This window comes from Anarrhichthys ocellatus, unplaced genomic scaffold (assembly GCF_004355925.1).
Source record: "Anarrhichthys ocellatus isolate YVR2014 unplaced genomic scaffold, GSC_Weel_1.0 scaffold8, whole genome shotgun sequence".
NCBI classification, from domain to species: Eukaryota; Metazoa; Chordata; class Actinopteri; order Perciformes; family Anarhichadidae; genus Anarrhichthys; species Anarrhichthys ocellatus.
Window position 1 is genome coordinate 10,999,937 of NW_022280038.1, and position 19,419 is coordinate 11,019,355.

The 19,419-nt window shown below is 40.7% G+C and overlaps 2 protein-coding genes across 6 annotated transcripts; one reads left to right on the top strand and one right to left on the bottom strand.

Moving 5' to 3' along the window:
• Window positions 1-202: 202 nt before the first annotated feature.
• atp6v0d1 (ATPase H+ transporting V0 subunit d1) lies at window positions 203-7,533 on the bottom strand. The gene is made up of 8 exons (XM_031848799.1): window positions 7,331-7,533; window positions 5,527-5,698; window positions 3,883-4,061; window positions 3,512-3,591; window positions 3,097-3,174; window positions 2,312-2,488; window positions 2,137-2,214; window positions 203-1,362 (listed from the first exon to the last, which is right to left on the bottom strand). The coding sequence occupies exons 1-8, from the start codon at window positions 7,455-7,457 to the stop codon at window positions 1,201-1,203; spliced, it is 1,053 nt and encodes a 350-aa protein (XP_031704659.1). The 5' UTR covers window positions 7,458-7,533; the 3' UTR covers window positions 203-1,200.
• A 691-nt stretch (window positions 7,534-8,224) lies between these two features.
• On the top strand, window positions 8,225-17,714 carry LOC116384012 (NACHT, LRR and PYD domains-containing protein 12-like). Of its 5 annotated transcripts, none has more exons than XM_031848272.1 (10): window positions 8,225-8,283; window positions 9,109-9,184; window positions 9,273-9,389; window positions 10,523-10,601; window positions 11,933-12,146; window positions 12,412-14,218; window positions 14,308-14,481; window positions 15,031-15,204; window positions 15,934-15,980; window positions 16,315-17,714. In XM_031848272.1, exons 2-10 carry the CDS (start codon window positions 9,123-9,125, stop codon window positions 16,887-16,889), a joined length of 3,249 nt encoding a protein of 1,082 aa, XP_031704132.1. In that variant the 5' UTR covers window positions 8,225-8,283; window positions 9,109-9,122; the 3' UTR covers window positions 16,890-17,714. The 5 variants fall into 5 exon arrangements, with proteins under 5 accessions (XP_031704132.1, XP_031704131.1, XP_031704129.1 ...); XM_031848271.1 differs by lacking the exon at window positions 8,225-8,283 and adding an exon at window positions 8,429-8,510 and having other exon boundaries at window positions 9,049-9,184; XM_031848269.1 differs by lacking the exon at window positions 8,225-8,283 and adding an exon at window positions 8,429-8,510.
• Window positions 17,715-19,419: the final 1,705 nt, after the last annotated feature.

The window sequence follows — 19,419 nt, forward strand, 5'->3', positions numbered from 1 at the left end:
GTGTATGTAGCAAGGCGGATAAAACATGAGTATTGACTTCAGTATTTGTTGTTATTTGATAACTGACACTACTAAATAAAACTATTTGTTTAGAGGAAAGTGAAAGTAGACATCTGACCCACTTGGCCGGTCAGAACAATCCACGTTGAACTCTTTCCTCCTGAAGCATCTTTGACTTTCATCGGTCACAAACACGTCAAACTTTTTAAATTCTTCCAGACCTGCATTAGTGCAGTTTAGTCTTATTTATTTTTTTCATCACATTTACAGAACACATTCCACAAGTAAGAAACAGAAACAGATCAATTCTTCTTCTTTTTTTTTTTACAGCATAAGTAAAACAAAATCATAGTCATATCTTTAAATATCTATATATCTTTGTATAGTTTAAACATTAAGTCGGTCGTATACTCATTCCAGCACGTTCATTTACACAAACTCAGGGACGGGGAGCTGCTGCTTTTATTAATATCCAACAACGATCTAGTCAAGACAGCAAATCAGGTGGGGGCTCACTTCACTCGCTATATTTTTGTCTATTTATTTTGGGTGGGGGAACCACAGTAATGACCAGACATGCTGACAAAAAGGAGCACTAAAACAGAAATAACTACAGGTTATACAGAAGCTGGTGGAGACTGAAGATGAGCAGCGGAATGTTGTCATGCGGTCGTGTTAAGTTTCTGATTTGGGGCGTTTCTTTTTATTGATTTTGGTCCAAAAAAAACAGCACGCTGCAGCTTGACGTGTTGCAGAAAGATGGTGGTTTGTTTGCTGCGCTGGGAGTAAATTGCAAATTCTTCTTCTTGTGTTTTGTCAGCCGACGTGTCGAGTAAACACGCCGAGCGTCACAGTTTAGACAATCACAGGTGAGCGTTTGGAAGTCAAATGAGTCGCCTTCTGATTAAAACAAGCAGCAACCACCTGTGTTGGACTGAACTCATCGCGACTCTTTTTCCAGCTTAAAAACTCAGTATTTAAGTTGATTATATGTTTTGCTTTGTAAACAATAACGAGCCTGAATGGAACTCACGTCGCAGCAGGAAATTCGGGGGCTAACAAAAAAACCCTAATTTACACCTGCGAGTGAAGAATGCTGAAGATTTAGCATCAAACCGTCACAATGTTTAATATCGAGGCGAGACTGGAGACACCGCTCAAGACATGAATGAAATGATGTCGGGAGGAAGAAGAGGAGGCTCAAAAGATGGGGATGTAGTTGTCGATCTTGGCGCGGTGCCGCTGGGCGATGCACTCGGCGATCCACACGATGTTCCTGCACTCCTGCTCCTTCAGCTTGACGTAGGCGTAGAAGACGCTGAAGTGGAACTGGTTGAGGAAGGCCAGCTTGTTCAGCTTCACCTGTGAGGAGGAAGAGGAGGGAGGAGGAGGATGAGTGTGCAAACACCACAAAGCTGCACTCCTAACATCAGCCTACATTAACTTATTGCAGATTATGGACTCTCTAAATACAAAGCAACAATATCACAAACAAACAAGTTAAAATACTGTTGAAACCTGAAGTGAGACTGTGATCATTACAAGAGAAACAGTGTGCATCGGATATATGAATGCCTTCCCTGGAGCTCCTTAAATCTATCTTTCAATGATGAATTGAACTCTGACGTCGTCTCCTTCATGTCTCTAGCTTTGTGTAGAGAGCAAAGTTTAACCCTCCATTCATTCTCCTCATCACGAGGAGAAACAAACACTGCTGTGAGATCAGTTATATCGACATTTTAAGCCTGAAGTACCAGGATGTTCTACTGCATCCGGTCCCATTTTACAGCACACAAGCCAGCACGCTTTTCTGGCTATTCTGACCCACAATCCTTTGCAGATGCAGATATAGATATAGATATAGAGATATAGAGATATCTAGAACATCCTGGTACTTCAGGCATGCTGCGTTTGACGTACTATGTATGAGGACATCCTAAGTCTATTTGTGGCTAGGATGTGTGTTGATACGCACAGCTGGTTGCATATTCAAGGACAGTCTGTTAACACAAACAGCTGCTAACGTGGAATTAAACTTGATCACACAACACACTAAGTGATGCTTTTGGAAACGTTTCCAGAGGAAACTGAAGCTATGAAGCAGCCGTGTTCATCAGGTGTAAGAGTGTGTGTCACCTCGTGCTCAAAGAAACGGTCCTCCAGTGTTTTGTCGCCCGGGTTGCTGCCGGCTCCTTCAAACAGCAGCTTGTACTCCTGAAGAACACGAGACAAGGTTCAGACACATTGACAGTGATGGTGATCAGTACCGAGACAGACTTTAAAAACTCCACATAAACGACTGAGAACTTACTGGATAGAAATCAGCGACGATCTTGACCTGATCGTAGTCATCCGCCCGGGCCAGCTGAGCAAGGCCTTCTGGGTAAAGCTTGCCGCAGTGGGGGAAGAGCTTGGCTCGGTCCTCCTTGGACAGCTCGGTGCCGAACGAGTTGATGGTGATGATGAAGGCTCTCCTGTCGGCCTCGAACTGCAGCGGAGACGGCAAGGTGAGCGGAGGAAGTACAAGAGACCGACTTCCACCCGCAGACAGGAACACTGAGCGTGTTCATACGATGTTAATTATTTACCGTTTAACCCACCGTAAGAGTTCTGACGGATTTATGCCCAGTTAAAAGAAATCCTGTAAAAAACATTAAGTTGTGAGCGCCTCAGTGAAACTATGAAGTCATGATTGTTTCATCTGAGACCAACAGTCATGTGACAACAAACCAGAGAAACTTTGACTGAACTACAGGAAGTGAACACAGAGAGGAGAGGAGAGGAGAGGAGAGTTTGTTGTTTGTTTCTATGATTGATGTCATCATAACTGTGTTATTCTGCACTGAAGACATGTTCTCGTTCTCTCTACTTCTAGTCATGATGGTTCTGGTTCTATAGAGGAGCAGGACTTTATGTCACTGTGAAGATCAAGACCACGGAGAGGAACATGTGACAGGAAGCTGCTTGGGGTTCCCGTTTAGAGCTTTGAGGGGCGTACCTACAGATCTGCTCCGTAGCTTCTATGAATTTCACAGATTGTGAATCGTCCACCAGCTGAGTGCGTTTACCTGCATTGTGTTTTAAACAGAGACTCACCTCCAGAATAGGACACATGGTGTCAGCCGTGGTTCCTCCGAGGTTGGAACAGAACTTGTAGAAACCCTCCAGGTAAGCCTGAGAGGAGACGGTTCAAATGTTCATTTAGTCAAACAATAAATACACAAATTCATGAACAAAATCATTGCAGCTCTTTAAAATGTATTATCAAAGTAGAACTTGTATTTCAATTGATATCATATTGCAATTTATACAACTGTCAATATCAACTAAATATATTCAATTGTTGGAATCTTGTATTATGTATAGATGTCTTATAATCTTAATCTTCTGCCTATCGTCTTAGTTTCTCTTCATTAAATGTATCCCATTTCTTCTCTTGCCCCTTTCTTTAAGCACTCACATTAAGGAGTAAGTTAATCATTAATATGATCATAACTATAAAATGCTTTACCTTGTAAAGTGTATTACGAATTATTTCAATGTTCATCTCGTCCAAGTCCTGTTCAGATATGCAGTCCTGGAAGAACGCAGCTGAGAAGAAAAGAAAGTCAAAACTTAAAGCTTTGGCGCCAGCTGCTGTTCTGCAGGAGATATTACCAGTTATCAATATTTCAGTGTTCACACACCAGACTCCATTCACATAAACAGCAATTCTACCTGGCAACACACCGGAGTACACATACGATACAAACCCACTTCAAAAAATCTGTTATTTCCAAACTCAGCACAGCTAACGCTGACTCAGCAAGCGCTAACCTTCACATTATTCATAACCGTATTATCATAACCATATGCTTTTTGCTAACGACACAGAGTACACACCCAGGGGCGTGTCCACCAGGATGGCGTTGTAGAGCTCGGCGGGGGTCTGGGCAATGTTGACCGCCTCCATCTGCTCGAAGCTGCCCAGCGGGTGACACTTGGGCACCAGCTCGGAGATGGCCCGCTGGTGGAGGGTGCCGGTGATCAGCAGGATGACGTTATCGATCATATAGCTGTACCTGAACACACAACGTGGGAGGAGAGAAAAAAAAAAAAAAAAAAAAAGAGAAGCCACGTTCATCTCGGTGGTATTTATCTGGTAGCAGATTCTCCATAAACGGCTGTCAAGTCTGGAACATTACCAACAGAAATACAGATATAAAGTCCTTCACACAGCGGTTTGGTGCTGGATGAAAGCAAAGCAGAGCTGAACCCATTCGTCCACAAGTTGTACTGTAAACCAAGGAGTATTGGTGTATATGTATTTCTGTATGGCGGTATGTTTGTTGTGTATTTTTATTGTATTTCCACATTTGTAGTGTATTGTTGTTTTATGATACAGAAGGCTGTATATCTGATTTACACAAGTTAGAAATCAGCAACAGCTATAAACTCTGTTTATAATGTCCTTTAAATTCAATATTTAAAATGATCAGATAGGGTTATAAATAGCTCATACAATATAGTGTACTTTACTTCACTACCAACTGATTAAGCTTAAATAAACATTTGGCATTTACAGCCAGTCCATTTTAGTACAGAAATAAAACAGACAACCCACCAAGACATCTAAAGCCTTCAAATATGAAAGATGTACGAACCCTAAAACCTTAGTGTGTGAAAAATATGACTAAATGTGCTAAAATGATTTTAATACAGCCCATTTATTCATAATTCAGTTGGGGAAGGGCCCCGAGTTTATCATAACTTAATTCACAATAAGGAATACTTAAAGTAACGTTGTCTTGAGTCCTTATTTTAACCTTAAATGAATTATATCAACCCTCAACCCTTCTATCAAATCTGTACCCTGAACAGTTAGCTGACATTTCTATTACAATGTGAGGTTTTAACCTACTAAGAACATTTAGTCACCTTTATTTCAGCGTCATTGTAACGGATTTAGAGACAGGGACCACTTAGTCCCTGCTGGTGCATTCAAGGACAACAGCATTTGAATGGTGTTTATGTTTGCTTTATTTCCCCCCCCCCCCAATGTCAGAACTCATCAATGGATTGCTTTACAGCATCAGTACACAGATGTCAGAGCACACTTGAATGCACCATTGAGGTTCTAAAGCAGCAGGTGTAGTACCACAAGACAACACAAAGATGAGAACGGTGACTGAATAATCATTCTTATGAAAACCAACTGGGAAATGAATGTGTTTTATAAAATAACATAATAGTAATGACTTGCACTTTATTGACGCTTTATTCAAAGACAGTCAAAGGTTGTTGTGTGGAAAACTCTCAGGCTGAATTTTAGGGAAATGTATTTAAAGTGTAAGACATTAGTTTTATGATGTAATGGTGCGGTCTTAAAGATGATAACACCTGCACATGCAAACATCACTGACAAGCAGCGTACAACTCAACCGAATATTTTAAAATCTATTTACTGCAACTTAGCTACGTAAGAGAATGTTAACTTGTAATGTTATAGTTCAATAAGTTGTTTTAACACGACGGCTTTTTGCTTACGTGATGAAGTCCATGAAGCTGGCCAGGGGCTCGTACGACTGGTTCCTCATGTGGCGAAACTCCACCACCATCTTCTCCTTCAGCTTGTCGTCGATGACGGACACGGTGAGAGGAGACGCCTCGTTGGCCAGGAAGCTGCCATAGTCTGTGCTCTGCAGGTGGAGCTTCAGATCTGCAGGAGAGACGCACGCCGATCAGAACAGTGCGGGAGGAACCTAAAACCAAGCTGCAAGACGAGGAGTGAATCCTGGAACGTTCCTAATCATCAACAAACTCTGGTGTCTCACAACATGACTCAGCAGAACCATACCACTGTATCGACAGCTGATTTCATACAAATGATGCACACTTTATATTGCTGCTGACATTCTCCAAAGCACTGCAATCTTTTGAAGGATGATTTTAATCTCTTTCCACCGGATTTATGACGTCCACTTCTCTACGCACAGCAGTCCATTTCACTGCTAACACCACGGTTAGCCTGGTGAGGACATGACAGACACGCGCTACCTCCAAGTCTACTTCAGTCTAATTTTAAAACGCTAAATTCTTTGCTACCGTTACATCTAGAAACCACACTGGGGCCGAGCCAGCGTTTTAGAGGCGCTATAACAGAGACAGTTCAAACTAAAACGGCTTCAGCAGCTCTATTCAAAACTCCAGGGTTATGTTTTAGTCCAAGCAGAAACAGAGACCGCTGAAAACGCTTCTTGATTGTTTATATCGGTTTTGCAGCGTCCAACATCATCAGCCTCAACTACAAGTCGTTCATTTCAACATCGATAACAAATTATGAGTATTGATGACTTTGTTGTCTATGCGAGCAGCTGTTAAAATAAGACAAAGATTAGAGACCTCGTCAGCTTTCCTCATGAGTTTGAGTTGTTTTCCTCTAACTTCCAGGCAGCCAATGCTTTTAAATTCACCACGATATGAAATGCAATGTGTAGACTTGTCAGTGCATGAAATGCACAAACTGTCACAGTGAACATTATTGTTTTGTGGTACGGCATAATGTTTGTATGAATCGGCACGATAACGGCAACAATACTATAAATACCTGCAGAACATATGACTGCTGAACTGTTGAGCTCATCACTTGGCTCTTTATTGGCACCACTCTGGTCCACTTTACCTTTATACTTCCTCTACTTCCTGTTTACACCGGCACACACTGCTGTTCACAGATCTAATTTATCCAGTCTGTAGTACAGTTTGTTCATTATCACTACTGTACACCACTTTACCACAGTATTACAGTTGACATTTCATGTTTTTTAAAAGTGCTTTAACAACGAAGCAGCAAAAGTAAGACAGTAATAACAATAACAGAAAGCTCAGTGAGACAGTCAATACAAATAAACTAATATATATATATTAATGACCATAATAAACTGCGCTGGGTGTCAGTGCTATACAGCTAGCTGAAGCTAATGTTACATACTATTTGGTAACAAACTGCAGTATTTAACGTAATTGTGAAAATCTCTTCCTACGTTGATTTCACTTCCTCTGAAAAAAGTCCACTGATGCATTTAGCTTATGTTAGCTACCTAGCTAGCTGGGATTTAGAGGATATCAAGCTTTAGAAAACATATCTCGTGTACTATTTAACATTTAGTCACTTACTGTCGATGTGAAGCTTAATGACTAGCACTTAGTGACAACAATACCAAGTAGAATGTTGATTAATGTGTGATTATAAGCAGCTAACTAGCTCTCAAACTGACAGCTAACGGTTAGCTTGAATTAGCCCTGAGCAGGCTAGCTGTTAGCCGTTAGCTAACATCTGTTTTTAACTCACCTTCCAGAGTCTCACACTGAACGAGGTTTAAATAATCCGCCTGGGACAATATTCCCGCTTTGAACCCTCTGACCAGCCCCTCCAGGTAGCCGTTATCAACGTTGAAGTATAGCTCGGAGAAAGGCATCCTGGCTGACCTCAGATCCGTCTCTGCTACTAGAACCGTCCGTCCGGCTGTTCAGCGTTAGCATCAGCTGACTGTAAGTATCAGCTGACTGAACCACGTGACCACCATCTGACCTGTCATTTGCTCGTGTGCGCGCGCGTGCACGTGTATGTATGTGTCTGGGCGTTTGAGCACAGTTATTAGCTTTTTAGCCACTTCTGTTTCTTATTACTAGGACACACACGTATATATATATATATATATATATATATATATATATATATACACAAACATATATATATAAACATGTTTATTACTGTAGGTACACCTAGCTTGATTTAATGTAGTCTAATACAACAGTCCTGCAATAAATCCTTCCTTCATGAAGGTTTTAATGTGCAGATTTTGCTGTTGAATTGTTTTTTATTAAACTAAAAGATGTCTAGTATGTTTTCTTCCCCATTTGTATCAATGACTAATATAGACAATGTGTTCTGCGTCTACAAAGTTCATTGTTTAGCCAATTTAAGGTTACGACTTGGTTAAGGTTGAGTCAGGGCTAAAACTTTATACAGATAACTGTAACTTTATAAGCAACAATCAAAGTTAAAGTTTTGGGGAAAAGAAACACCTTTAGTTACCTGAGGATTGTGTGGGTGTGGTTTAACTAGATTTACAGAAACGTTGCATCACCTTTTTTCAACGAAGCCCCATCTTCATTCCAGTAAGAATTAAAAAAAGATAAATGACCAAATCTGTTGTAACTTTTGAAATTGCGTCTTCATGAAGGACTCCATTGCGTATATGTTTTCAGAGCCTTTGAGACAAAGTCAAAGGTTGGGGTTTGGTAAGTAACAGTTAATAACCATTTGATTACCATCATCTACGTCAGCGACACATTTAGCCTGCAAACAGGTTGGACTGGTTAGAGAATGTTATGAATGAAGTAAGGAGGCTGTGACAGTAAATCAGACACACACTCTCAGGAACAGACGGAGAGAATGAAGAGTGTTTTCTATTTGTTTACTTTTCTTCAGTGTTTTGAAAAATATGATATGGATGTGAGTGAAGCAGGTAAGAATCTTTACCCACAAATTAAATGTAATTATTGTGACATACTGCACTGTAAAAAGGTAAAATACTGGCAGCTGTGGTTGCCAGTACTTCAATGTGAAAAATTAACAATGTATAAAACATCACGGTATGGTGGTTTCTTTGCAACCGTAGATTTCACAGTTGAGAACTGTTTTTTGACAGTGACAAACAATTTTTGTTGTTTTTTACAAATTTTGAATGAAAAAAATACAGGGCTGGCTCTTAAATGTATAATAAGTTATATTTCCGTTGCCAGCACAATGGTCCGTATATTTAACAGTAACCAAATGTATTTTTCTTAAATTATAAATGCAAAAATGATGGTATTGATTGTTGTTCATATTACAGTGTATTTCTGTAATCAGTACAATGTTTAGTACAATTAACAATGACTAAATGTATTTTTTTCCAATAAATAAATGCAGAAATTATTGTTTGGGCTGATACACATTTATGGTGTTTCACTGTCATAGAAACTGAATTTAACCTGTTTAGAATTAACGATCTCTTACTGTAGTGATTTGCAGACATTTGCTACAGTGTGGTTGGAGTTCTCACCAGGCTTGTGTTTGTAAAGGTTTACCCTAAAACATGAATGTGTCTGAGGAGAAAGAGGACGGCGTCTCTGCCTCTGAGCAACATGGAGACAGGAGGTGAGATGCACTTTTCTCTGACTGTTTATGACTGTTTGTCTTCTCAGGGCTGTAAAATGTAACTTGTACTCTCTATATTGTGTTGAAGCCCAGTGAAGCAGGAGAGACCAGAGTCATATGGACCCAGCTGTTTGTCCATGAAGAGTGGCTGGTCTATTAGTGAACCTCCAGAATTCAAGAATGGAGGGCCGATTGTTGAGCCAAGGTAAGAATTTAAAGTTTGGTATCGCAGTTGACTTGTATTATATCTGATTTAAAGTGAGCACAGAGAAACTTTCTGCTTCTGCAGATTCATGTGAACAGCCTCCTAGTGTTAAACTGTGCTCATTTATAATTCTTTTTGTAAATTTTGGTCTATTTTGTTTCCATAACTCGTCTTCTTTCAGACTAGTGGAAAGAAAACATCCACAATACACATTCAGGTGTTTATTTTACTACTTTGTTTATTTACGTCTGTAGATTTCTCCTAAATTCACCAAAGGTCACAATTAGATAATGTCTCATTTACATATTTAAACACAACATTTCAGAAAACATGTAATACAAAACAATAATCGTCTTAATGTGAGTAATGAACTGGTGAAGCTTCATGGTGATATCTATTAGTTCATTTTACCACATTCACCTGTAGACTAAAGATATGTCCTATTTGACTGTAATATTAAATTCAAACCTGACTTTATCCAATGTTCACTTTTCTGTTCTGGAAATTAGCAAATTAGCACAAATTTGATGAGATAAATCCTCATTTGTACATTATAACATACATTTTCAGACAGCTTTAATACAAACAAATCTACTGGGGAAGCTTCATGGTGATCCATCTATTAGTTAAAATGTTTTAATAACTTATAATAAGCACTTCATCCTGCTGGTAACAACATACCTAATTGTTAAGTAGGCAGTGTGCAGTACATACAGTACGAGGATGTAAGATGAAGTACGATTTCGAACACAACACCTGCATTCCTACCTCAGGTGACATCAACAAAGCCGTATTATTTTAGTCATCAGTTACTGGAAGGTACCTGCTGTCGGTCAACATTCTTCAGAAAAAACGAACGTTCATTTCCTCCAACAATTCAAAGTACGGGTTAATCGTCTTTTGCAAAGGTTGAGTGGGGGGAGATAATGGATGTATTTGTCAGGTGGACTGAAGGTTGCAGACTTTAAAAAATTGAAATCAAATGTTTTTCACTCAAGACATCCACAAATACACAGCAGAATACAACACATCTGTGTGTGTGTGTGTGTGTGTGTGTGTGTGTGTGTGTGTGTGTGTGTGTGCGTGTGCGTGTGTATGTGTGTGAAATGACCTCATGTTTTCTGGGTCTGCAGACCTCACCGGAAGAGGTCAGAGGTTCTCAGTGAACGGCCTGACCTGAAGCACCATCAAAACCTGGTCTCTGTTTTCATGGTATGGAAAAGCACAAAAGCACTTTCTACTTTTACTTTTCAAACATTGAACCTTTGTGTTCGGAAATTGTACGCTCTGATTTTATATGAACATTTCTGTGTTTCTGTCGGATTTAAATACACACTTTCAACATTTTCAAGATCAACTAAAGAAGACTGAACTTCCTTTGTTCGTCTTTCTTTGGCACTGTCACTCAAAGGCATCCTCTGCCTGGAAAGCACCATGCAATCCAACCTGTTAAATCACATCGTGACAACCAGATACTGGTCACAAATTGGCTGAGCTGCAAGTTGATTATGTGCTAATGTGATACGGTTCATAGCGGTTGTGAAAAGCAGGTGTCACATGATGTGGCAGCTGTATTCATTCTCTATCAGCTGATAAACAACAGTAGGTATTTGGGCTGCAGTCAGTGCAGCAGTTGCAATAATAAAAAACATTTATATTTATTTAATAATATTTTTTGCTCACTTGGGCCTGAGGAACAAGCTTTGAGAAGGTGATGATGGTGAACTTGTTCGCAAACATTTGCTTTTTTACGGAGCATCATGATCTTTCATTTTTGAGTTGAGTTTATTTCCACCTGGTGAATGTAAATTCAATAGTCACTCTCTTTTAGCTCTGTTTCTGGTCTCAACCTATCTTATACAGCTGCCTCCTACAGCCAGAAGACAAAGCTATAATAGCAGTGAAAGTGAACTAAAGCAGTTAATTTGTGTTGTAAAACCAAAACAATGAAATGAAGGACACTGTGAAAGTTCTGCATGGTACCAAAGAAATCCAGGGCTGAATTTAGATTTGCATTAATTGACCCTTTGCTAAATCCCGCCCCTAAAACAAATACTGGCCAATCATAGCGTAGCATCGTCCAGCTCTGACAACTATCCGTCTCTGCTCCATTGACTCTCATCAATGTCTTCAGATGTTCTTCATGTTCAGGCTGGTTTGGTGGATTTGGAGCTCTTCGTGGTTAAACGTTGTGTAATACTGATACTCGTTACCTGGAGAGGTTGGGACACGTTTATAAAACGTTATGTTTCTACGTAAAAACCTGTGGAGCTAACATAGTATGGTAGCACATCAATAACTAGCATTAGCACTTCTAAGCTTATTTTCTGTGATCAGTGTAGCATTACAGCAGGCTAACTAGAGAGCTATCCGCTTTAGCTAGCTAGCAGGCTAGCTTGTTAATTCCACCATGCTTTAATGCTACACTGATGGTCTTCATGTTATAGTTTTTAGATGAGTCGGCTATCAGCAGAGCCAGGTGGATATGATGTTTATTTCCATCATTGTGAGAACATTTTAAATGGTACTTTTTACTCTTTCAGCTTCTTGAAGAAAACATTGTGACTTTTGTCAAGGACGAGCTCAAGAAGTTCAAGAAAGTTCTGGGTCCAGAAGAGGGGCTGAAAGAAGATGATGACATTATGGGTCGTGAAGATGACGAGCAAAGAAACAGCAACAGAGATGCAGTTCTGAAACTCGCACTGAACTTCCTGAGGAACATGAAGCAGAAGCAGCTGGCTGACTCTCTGCAGAGCAGTAAGATGCTTTTATAGAATTACATACCGCTTCTGGAAATATGTACTTTTTCTATTAGATCTATTGAACTCCATATCTGAACCAACATTAGCCTAATGACTGAATAATTTGTTCAAAATGTGAGGTTGGTGAGTAGTTTTCACTATGCATAATTATTGCAGATTAAGGTAATTTGTGTGTTGAGAAATGTATGCATTCGTCAAAAGGTGTAATTTTACATATTTACTGCAACATCCATTGACCATCTTTCCTGTTACTTCCTCAGAAACTCATGCTGCGATTTGCCAACGTAAACTAAAGTCTAAACTGAAGAACAAGTTTCAGTGTTTGTTTGAAGGAATTGCCAAAGCAGGAAACCCAACACTTCTAAATCAGATCTACACTGAACTCTACATCACAGAGGGAGGGAGTGGAGAGGTCAACGATCAACATGAGGTCAGACAGATAGAAGCAGCATCTCGAAAAATGGCAGGTTCAGAAAGAACAATCGGATGTCGGGATATATTTAAACCTTTACCCGGAAGAGATGAACCAGTCAGAACTCTGGTGACAAAGGGAGTGGCCGGCATTGGGAAAACAGTCCTAACGCAGAAGTACATCCTGGACTGGGCTGAAGACAAAGACAACAACAGTATACAGTTCATCTTTCCATTCTCTTTCCGAGAGCTAAACCTGCTGAAAGCAAAAGAATACAGTTTGGTGGAACTTCTTCATCAACTCTTTACTGAAACCAAAGAAGCAGGAATCTGCAGATTTGAAAAGTTCCAGGTTCTGTTCATCTTTGACGGTCTGGACGAGTGTCGACCTCCTCTGGACTTCCACAGCAACAAGATCCTAACTGACGTTACAGAGTCAACTTCAGTCGAAGTGCTGCTGACAAACCTCATTAGAGGTAAACTGCTTCCCTCTGCTCGCCTCTGGATAACCACAAGACCTGCAGCAGCCAATCAGATCCCTCCTGAATGCATTGATATGGTGACAGAGGTGAGAGGGTTCAGTGACCCACAGAAGGAGGAGTACTTCAGAAAGAGATTCAGAGACAATGAGCACGGCGGCAGAATCATCTCCCACATCGAGGAGTCACGAAGCCTCCACATCATGTGCCACATCCCGGTCTTCTGCTGGATCACTGCTACAGTCCTGGACCATGTGTTGAGAATCAGAGAGAGAGCGGAGCTGCCCAAGACCCTGACTGAGATGTACATCCACTTCCTGGTGGTTCAGACCAAACAAGGGAATGCAAAGTATCACAGCAGTGTGTCGACAGATCCAGTCTGGAACACAGAGACCAAGAAGAGCATTCTCACTCTGGGAAAACTGGCTTTTGAGCAGCTAGAGAAAGGAAACCTCATCTTCTATGAAGCCGACCTGAAAGAGTGTGGCGTTGACATGGAAGCTGCCTGCATCCACTCTGGACTATTCTCAGAGATCTTCAAAGAGGAGCATGGGCTGAGCCAGGACAAGGTATTCTGCTTTGTCCATCTGAGCGTTCAGGAGTTTCTGGCTGCACTTTATGTCTTCGTGACGTTCATCAACACCGGCATCGATCTCCTGAGAAGAAGAAGCCGGTTCTTCTCAGTACAGCCTGTGCCATTACAACTCGATATCAAATTCAAACACCTCTACCAGATTGCAGTGGACAAGGCTTTCGAGAGTCCAAATGGACACTTGGACTTGTTTGTCCGCTTCCTCCTGGGCCTTTCACAGGAGAACAATCAGACTCTCCTACGAGGCCTGCTGAAAAATACAGGAAGTAAACAAGAAGTCAAAGAGATCTTAGTGCGGTATATCAAAAAGAAGATCAAGGCCAATCCGTCTCCAGAGAAGAGCATCAACCTGTTCCACTGTCTGAATGAGCTGGATGACCATTCTTTAGTGGATGAGATCCAACAGTACCTGAGATCAGGACGTCTCCTTGGAAACAAACTCTCTCCCTCTCAGTGGTCAGCGCTCGTCTTCATCTTACTATCATCACAAAAGGATCTAGACGTGTTTGATCTGAGGAAATTCTCAGCTTCAGAGGAAGGTTTTCTGAGGCTTCTGCCAGTGGTCAAAGCATCCAAAACAGCTCGGTAGGTGTTCATATACATACATGAAAGCATAAAATGTGTTGAAAATGCTCATTTCTGTGGCAGAGTTCAAACTACTTTTTCTTCTTCAGGCTGAGAGGCTGTAACGTCTCACGGGAAAGCTGTGAAGCTCTGGCCACAGTTTTCATCACCAAGAAATCTAGTCTGAGAGAGCTGGACCTGAGTAACAATGACCTGCAGGATTTAGGTGTAAAGATGCTGTCAGCTGGACTCAGGAGTCCGCACTGTAGACTGGAGATTCTCAGGTCAGTCTTTGTTGAATAGTTTATCATTTGAATGGATTAATAACCATCATTCAGATTCACGTTATTCTTGAGGAACAGTATGGTTTCTTAATTTCATTGTCTTCTGTCTGGATCTCCAGGTGATGTGCTGGTTCACTTTTACACTCATCTGTAGCTTTAGCTTCTATCTTTATCTTTTTTTACCTGTTTTCACTGCGGAATCATTTTGACATCCTGGAAATATCAATCAAAACCATATTTTAGACCCTTCTGTCTTGCTTCTCTCTGAAATTGCCTTTTCTGGTTTTACAAAAATGTGATATTTATTCTGGGGTTGCAGTTAGTGACAGTGTGGGCTCCACGGTAACGTAGCTCTAACTGCTCGGTGGAGTGGCAGCGGGGGGGCAGGGCCTAATCAAGGGTCAGTTGAGCTGAGCACAGTTTGACAGAAAGTCATACATTTTGCTAAAATGAGGGTAAGAGGAAGCATGAAATTTCCAAGCAGATTGTTAATGAATTATGAATTAATGAAGGTGTGAATCTATTATGAAGCTTTTGATGTGTTTACAGGCTTTCGGAGTGTCAGGTCACAGAGACAGGCTGCACTTTTCTGGCTTCAGCTCTCATGTCCAACCCCTCCCATCTGAGAGAGCTGGACCTGAGCTTCAACCATCCTGGAGACTCAGGATTGACGCTGCTGCGTGCTGGACTGGTTAACCCCCGCTGGAAACTGGAAACTCTCAAGTAGCATAGATTATATACTTGTGCAAATACATTATGGTTGTTGTATATATGTGCATGTGTTAGAGTGCTTTCACACCTAAACTGCTTGGTAAGTACGGTTCATTTGGACTGTTGTAAAAGCTGTCAATTAAACCAAGATGCGGCCCAAGTAGCCGAACCGAGGCCGCCTAAAAAGGTGGATCTCGATCCGCTTCTTAGCTGAATCTGCTGAGTTTGTGGTGAGAAAACCAACAAACCAACAACAAGACTTTATGATAGCAGATATGTGATTTTAGCACGATTTCAAAAGCTTAACAACAAATAAATTATTCGCACTATGCGTTCGCACCAGTCATCTTGGAGCATGTAAAGGGGCTTTTGTACAGTTCTACCTGTTAGTCACTATTCATTTATAACATGCAGTTGATTTTCACTCTAAGGATATTGATAATGCTTATATCTATTTTTTGTGAGCTATTTGTGACACCAAAGAACATAAATATACAAATCAGAAGCATTAAAGTGCTGCATAAACTTCCGCCAGTCACCATAATTTGATTTCCCGTTGTGGGTCCTGATGACGCAAGATGAAAATTGCCATAACTGTCCGATCCACGAGTTACCTGTCAACTTCATGTTTTTTCCCTTGGTCCAAACCAAATGAACCCAACTACAGGTGTGAAAGCAAACTTAGTGTCTGTTTTGATTCGTCTTTCTCTGCCATTCACAAGTCTCTACCTTTTTCCACAGGATTGATCATTGTGGAAAGTGTCGGCTGAACCCACCACCTCTTAGGTGTAAGTTAAACTTTTCGAGCGTCACTGATCTGGTTGACTAAAACCTCATGTGATAAAGGTCACTTTCTTGCAGAGAATAAGATGAGGTTTAAATTGACCTCTAATGTGTGTACGGTAATTATAAAGCTACAACAAGGAGAATTAGCTTAGCATGAAGACTGGTTTCGTCCAAAGGTAATAAAGACGTTATATTTCTACCCATACTAATCAGAAGCGAGTGACATATAATGTACATCTAACCAACGTCATTTTCAATCAACATGGAAGCTGCGTTGGTGATTTCAAAGGGCAGTCAACTTAACGCTGTGTTTTTGTGTCTTATGTCCTCCATCAGATTTCTGTGAGCTTTCACTGGACCCAACCACAGCAGACCGAAACCTCTCACTGTCCGACGACAACAGAGGAGTGATGGTGGTGAAAGAGAAGCAGCCGTATCCCGATCATCCGGAGAGATTTGACAGCTGGAGACAGCTGCTGTGTAGAGAAGGTCTGACTGGGCGTTGTTACTGGGAGGTCCAGTGGAGAGGAAAGGTTCATATCGGAGTGACATACAGAGGAATCAACAGGAGAGGTGATGACTGCTGTATCGGATGGAACGATCAGTCCTGGAGTCTGTTCTGCTCGGCTCAGGGTTACACGGCCTGGCACGATAACAAACCAGAAGACATAGCTACTGGCCCGCCGTCTCACTCCAACAGAGTAGCAGTGTATCTGGACTGGCCTGCCGGCACCGTGTCCTTCTACTGTCTCCCCTCCGTTGTCTCTTCGATCAGACAGATCCACCTCCACACCTTCCGCTGCACTTTCACTGGAGCCCTCTACCCTGCGTTTGGGTTTGGACGAATGGACCTCGGTACTGACTCGAGATTGTCACCATCCTCAGTTTATCTGTCACAGATTGAAGACTAAATGTGTCTTCCTGTGAAGAACAGTGGTTCCCAAACTGGGGGGCCTTAAGACAGACTAAAGCCCTGATCAGACAGGAGTGCGTTTTAGCAGCCTAAAACTTTTTGTGATTGTTCTCAATGAGAGTGAAGCGTTTTGCGTATTACTTCTGCGTAGCTGAGCGCCTCACGTTTTTCTGCTCTCTGCTCCTTGTATTTTTGCAAGAGAGCCCCTAACAACGCCTCTAACTGAAAAAAATTAACCGGGTTTTTATTTTTATCATTGTGGCGATGATACCCGGAGCTAAATGACTTTACCCGCCGTGGTTACTGTAACCAATGATTCACAGCAATTGAAAATAACTATGTTTTCATTCGAGTATAATCACCTGAACCTAAGAATCGTTGTACTATATACAGTATATTATGAGGTACATAAGGAGCAGGTCCGTTGCCGCTACGTTTCTACAGTAGCCCAGAACGGACAAACCAAACACTGAATCGAGAGAAAAGCTTTCACGCTTTTACGTTACTGTAAGGTCACTTTAGTTCTCCAACGCGCTTTGAAAGGCAGGAGTGAGCAGAGGAGTATTCAGATTCCACTAAATCTTACTAACAGCTCCTTTAAAATTGTATTGTGGTAATTACCTAACAACAACAACAACAACAACAACAACAACAACAACAACAACAACAAAAGACGCAGCAAATTGCAAAAACATTCTGTCTGATCGGGCATCTAAAAGGCAGTGTGGTGCACCTCAAATTTTTTACCTGCAAAACGCTCTGTCTGATTATCACCATGGGGTGCAAATAAAGGTGCACCACATTAAAACGTCAAAATCACTGTATGCATGTATATATATATATATATATATATATATATATATATATATATATATAGATATGTGTGTTATATGTATGTATATGGGTTTCCAGGGGCACAGTAGTTAGAAATTGTGACTGTAAGAACAAGTGAAAGATCAAAGAAATGGGATACCAACGAAGAAGTCCGATACAACAGACCTGAGCACGTTAAAAGAACTAAAATCCGACTGTGTGACTCACCAAAACGCCACATCTGCAGGTGAAAACTGATGCACCAATAAGCTCAAGAGATATCTCAGTATCACTCTTTAGCAGAGCTACTGAACACTACACAGAATCAGTTGTCTGCTGTCTGTTGGGAGTGATTGATGCAGGCGACGGCAATTAAGTCTGGCCTCAGACCAATGTTTTTCTAAGCCATTGGAGCATAATCAATGGCTGATTTTAGAAATGGATTGATAAAAAAATGCAATGGGAATTTGTGAAAGGACGTCACAGAGTGTCTTGTTGTAACTGCATAGTCAACTGCTCCGCCCTGAGGTTGGATTGGGTGAGACAGTCAGAAACAACAACAGCTGGAGTTGTGTGCCGGCTGCAGGTTTTATATTACGTTGCGTTATCGACTAAAATAGTAGCGACACATAATCTGATGTCTTCATTTAACAACTTGCAACAAAGAACGCCTTGAAAGACGTGTGGCATGTGTGGGAGCAGGGTTTACGCTGGACCTTTCTTTCACATCATGTCTCTAACGAATTGTTCCTTTTCAACCCAGATCTGTTGGCGTTTAGCCTTTCAAAAACAATGTTTGCACTGCCGTCACAAAAATGTCATAATGAAAAATGTCATTCTGAAAAAACCCACATTCGGTAAAATCTAAAATGTAATCTCATTTTATATAAAAGCATTGAATCATTTAACCTTACATCATACTTTTTATTCATTGTTTAATATCCGTATTTATCTGCACAGCATTATAATCTGAAACTGCTGACTGAGTGATTAATTATTTCTCCTTTTATTGATATTAGTTATACTGATACAAGAACTCTCAACTCTGTGAGGAAATGCTGACATGAGCACAAACAGTAACGGACGGATAGAAGGATTCATTTAAACTAACTATAGAAATGTGTTTATTTGCTACAACATGATTTAATGTCATGAATGTGTTGCTATTTCATTTGAAAAACTAACACGAATTAAAGATTCAACCAAACTGAAATATGTTGTTAGTGACGTTTAATTTGTACATTAAATTCAGTCTAACAAAGTGTGATAGTCTCAGTGTAGTTTAGTTTAAAACCATCCATCAGCTCTTTCCTACGCTCGGGGTTAATGATGTCCCAAACTAACATCATTATGACATGTTTTTGACTGATGTTCTCACTTCTAGCGTGGTGTATATACTATTGTATTGATCTAATGTATAATGATCAAGAGGGAGGAATGTAATGCTATTTTTACTTAGTATATGTTTCTACTTAGTATAGATATTTCTACATAATCAGTATACGTATAGTATATATTTCTACTTAGTTTACTCTGAACTCAGCTGAACTTCACTGTGTTAGCGTACAGGCCCAGATGTATCTTTCTTATTGTTGCAAAGAAGAGTTCCCCGTTGATAACAGAGATAACTGTAACTGTGTTGTACGGGAATGTTCCAGCCCCAAGGCCTTCATGCCGTCAGGCCGCTTCTTCTGGTTGCTGGCCTTTTGTTTCTC

Excerpts from the sequence above, each read along its gene's own strand:
- LOC116384012 (XM_031848272.1), top strand. The coding sequence starts at position 9,123 with ATGAATGTGTCTGAGGAGAAAGAGGACGGCGTCTCTGCCTCTGAGCAA. Across the intron at positions 9,185-9,272 it reads GAGCAACATGGAGACAGGAG|CCCAGTGAAGCAGGAGAGAC; the intron begins GTGAGATGCACT and ends ATTGTGTTGAAG. Across the intron at positions 14,482-15,030 it reads TGTAGACTGGAGATTCTCAG|GCTTTCGGAGTGTCAGGTCA; the intron begins GTCAGTCTTTGT and ends ATGTGTTTACAG.
- atp6v0d1 (XM_031848799.1), bottom strand. The coding sequence starts at position 7,457 with ATGCCTTTCTCCGAGCTATACTTCAACGTTGATAACGGCTACCTGGAG. Across the intron at positions 5,699-7,330 it reads TCAGTGTGAGACTCTGGAAG|ATCTGAAGCTCCACCTGCAG; the intron begins GTGAGTTAAAAA and ends TCTCTCCTGCAG. Across the intron at positions 1,363-2,136 it reads ACCGTTTCTTTGAGCACGAG|GTGAAGCTGAACAAGCTGGC; the intron begins GTGACACACACT and ends TCCTCCTCACAG.